This window comes from Austrofundulus limnaeus, unplaced genomic scaffold (assembly GCF_001266775.1).
Source record: "Austrofundulus limnaeus strain Quisiro unplaced genomic scaffold, Austrofundulus_limnaeus-1.0 Scaffold209, whole genome shotgun sequence".
NCBI classification, from domain to species: Eukaryota; Metazoa; Chordata; class Actinopteri; order Cyprinodontiformes; family Rivulidae; genus Austrofundulus; species Austrofundulus limnaeus.
The window spans coordinates 481957-485451 of record NW_013952611.1 but is presented as its reverse complement, the minus strand read 5'-3'; the positions used below and the strand labels follow the sequence as shown (position 1 = coordinate 485451).

The 3495-nt window shown below is 39.5% G+C and overlaps 1 protein-coding gene across 1 annotated transcript in view; it reads left to right on the top strand.

Moving 5' to 3' along the window:
* The window catches only part of macf1b (microtubule actin crosslinking factor 1b), a gene marked incomplete at its 5' end in the record, with an annotated part of 45934 nt that overhangs the window by 14247 nt on the left and 28192 nt on the right, over positions 1-3495 (top strand). Inside the window, 1 exon segment of the mRNA XM_014019107.1 lies at positions 3077-3241. Coding sequence (XP_013874561.1) covers positions 3077-3241 — 165 coding nt within the window.

Below are 3495 nucleotides of genomic sequence, written 5' to 3'. Positions count from 1 at the left end.
ATGTAATCCCTCCTTCCACTCTTGGGTGCCTCTGGTGGTGGCCTGATTTCTTCCATTATTTCACCTTTTCATGACCCTTAATTTTTACACACTCATGATAAAGTCTATGTAGCTTTTAAAACTTAACAATATGTGACTTTTTGTTTCAAAACATGTATATATGGTGCTCACGTTATCTTGATTACTTTTTGTCATTCGGTAGACATGCATCTACTTCATTCGGAAAACAAAACATCTTATTTTTCTGAAAACAACGTCTTATTATCAAACCATCTCATTTAAATGAGCAATGTTACAGTTTAGTACATGATTACCCAGGACTTTAATTTATTCATCAAACTTGAACTCATTTCAATAACTAAAGCTGATTCTGAAATAACTCCCCGGTCTTGGGCATGCATAGACTGCATGGCCTTGGGATCATGTCTGAGAATTATATAATAACAAGATCTGCTGAGGCTGGGGCTTTCTCATGAGCACTGCTTCAAACCAGCTGTTCTGTTTGGAATGTTAACTCGGCCACACTGCCAGTTCTAAATCAAAACCTGCATAGCTCCTATCAGGCTGACTTTTTAATTCCAAGGAGGGCCTCCCTGCCACTGGTGTTTTCGCGTCCCCTATATACAGAGCTGCCTTCCAGGTACTGGTGTTTTTGTCTTCCCTGCATAGATCTTTAATGAGCTGAAGCACCCCCTGCCTTCTGCTTGCACACCACCATGTTGGAGTTGCTCCTATAGTTCACACATAGTTACTGTATGTTCAGCATTCATATTATATTCAGCATGTATTCCATGCTTACATCATATTTTACTAAATCAAGCTTCTAAATCACACATCTTAATGATTATTGATAATTTTGATATAAAATCACGCATCTTATTGGATTAAATCACACATCTGCTGACTACTCAGTACTAATTACTCCAATGATTGCCTTTTTTGCTTATATGATTACACTTTGTCAACATAATCCTACTACAGTTTGGGGGAGGGTCTCGTCGTCGGTGAGGGCCTGGTGGCAGAGTCTCTACCCATGGCTCCGCCTGAATGAGCTACATGGGTTTGCCTTCCTCTGGGCCCACCAGCTGCATGAGAGGCTGTATGAGTCAGGTGCATGAAGCCATGGGCAATAGACAAAGACAGGGACCTTAGCGCTCTGAGTCTGGCCCACTAAAGCTTGCTTGGTAACGCTTTCTTTTACGGTACCCTTATTACCATGTAATTACAAGGTAATAAAAAATTGAAATGAAATGGTAATTACTACCTTATTACATGTAATTACGTGGTAATTAGGGTACAAAAGAAAAACTACTGTTAGTAAAACTACTTTTATTGGGTAACTACAATCAAATTACTATTCAATAGTAACTCAACACTATATTTATAACCAAAAGAGTGCAACTAAATTTTGGGGTTAGTGGTTAATTGCAATAAAATATAACTTTAAAACTGTCCAAATTACCTACTACTTATTTAGGTGTTACATAGTGAATTGTAATACATTACCAGGTAAGTGCTACATTACTGCAAACAATTAATTGCATAGTAAAATTGTACCCTAATTAACACGTAATTACATGGTAATAATACATTACATTTAATTACATTTTTATTACCTTGTAATTACATGGTAATAAGGGTACCATAAAAGAAAGTGTTACTGCTTGCTGGAATGTGACCTCTCCGATGGGGAAGGAGCCTGAGCTTGTGTGTGAAGTTGAGAGGTACTGACTAGAGGCTGGGCTCACCTTGATGCCCAGCATGGGCTCTGGAACTAATCTCCTCAAAAGGTGCTGGACATTATTCTACTCTGGAGTTGCCCATAGTAAGAGGAGCCAAGCTGGGGTGGGGGAACATTTAAGTTAAGTATTTTGGGGTTTTGTTCATGAGTGAGGGAAGAATGGAGCATGATATTGATAGATGGATCAGTACAGCTTCCACAGTACTGCAGACTCTGTATCATTTTATTGTGGTGATGAGGGAGCTGAGCTAGAAGGCAAAACTCTTTTTTATCTTTCAATTTACATTCCTACCCTCACCTATGGTCATGAATTTTGGGTAGTGACCGAAAGAACGAGATTGCGAGTATAGGCTATCGAAAACAATTTCTCAGCAGGGTAGCCCTTAGAGATAGGGTCAGAAGTTCAGTTATTTTGGAGAGACTTTGAGAAGAGCTGCTGCTCCTCCACATTGAAAGGAGTCACTTGAGGTGGTTCAGGCATCTGGTGAGGATGCATCCTGGACATCTCCCTAGGGAGGTGCTCTAGGTATATCCGAATGTGAGGAGAACCCAGGGAAGACCCAGGACACACTAGAGAGGATTAGGAATGCCTTGGAATCCTCCCAGAAGAGCAGGAAGAGGTGGCTGAGGAATGAGATGTTTGGGTCTCTCTACTCAAGCTGCTGTCCCTGCAATCTGACTCTAGATTAAAGGAAGACAATGGATGGATGGATGGATGATATTGTTTGGAGACCATTTTAAACTAATATAATAATAATATATGACCCTCTATGAACAATAGAGCTAATCAAGCCTATTGTTAGGCGATGGCCCTCTTTTGCATGTGACAAACCTGTTTGTCCATGTGAAGGCAGTGCTTATAAGGCTAAGTTCACCTGAAACTCATCAGACTGAAGGTCTTGGAGGAGAGACGAAACGTTTCACTAAAGAAGAACCCATCCAGAGGACCTACTTATTTTTTCTTTTTGATAATGTACCTCCTCCAATAATACCTCCTCCAACAAAGCTACACAGTTACAAAGCTTACAAAAGTTTATGAAATGTACACACAGAAAGGCTATGATCTAACCTGGACCAGAATGCTGCTAAAGCTATAATATCACATCCCATCTCCTCTATTAAAGCTGGCGCAATTTATTCTGTATGTGTCTTTCTTTGGCTTCATAAAATAATTGCAATCACAAAGGTTTGGCACGGTGCCCCGAGGGTGTCTGAAACTACAGTAGATTGAAATCCAACATTTAACCTAATATTAATTCAGCATTTAATCTGTATTTATTTATTTATTTATTTATTTATTTATTTATTTATTTATTTATTTATTTATTTTTGTAGGTATTCAAGCGGGAGCTCTACCAAAAGAAGATTGAGATAGAAAGTCTAAACCATCAGTTTGTGTGCCGGCTGTCTCCAGGCTCTGAGCGTCCTGGGTCAATCTCACCTCTGTGTGACTTTAGACAACGCTGGGACAAACTTGAAACAGAAACAGTGAATAGACAGGTAAATATTGAAAGCAAATACAGTGATATTTTGTCAGCTTTCATCTTTTGCATTTAAGCATGTGTATTTTACAACACAAGTTGGTATGTTTTTTTTCTAATTATTGACGTCACGCTCTTCAGAAGCCTGCCCACATTGTCATAACGGATGTCAAAACAATCTATGCAGAAGTAACTCCTGTTAAGCTAGCCAACGCCACCACACACACACACACACACACACACACACACACACACACACACACACACACACAC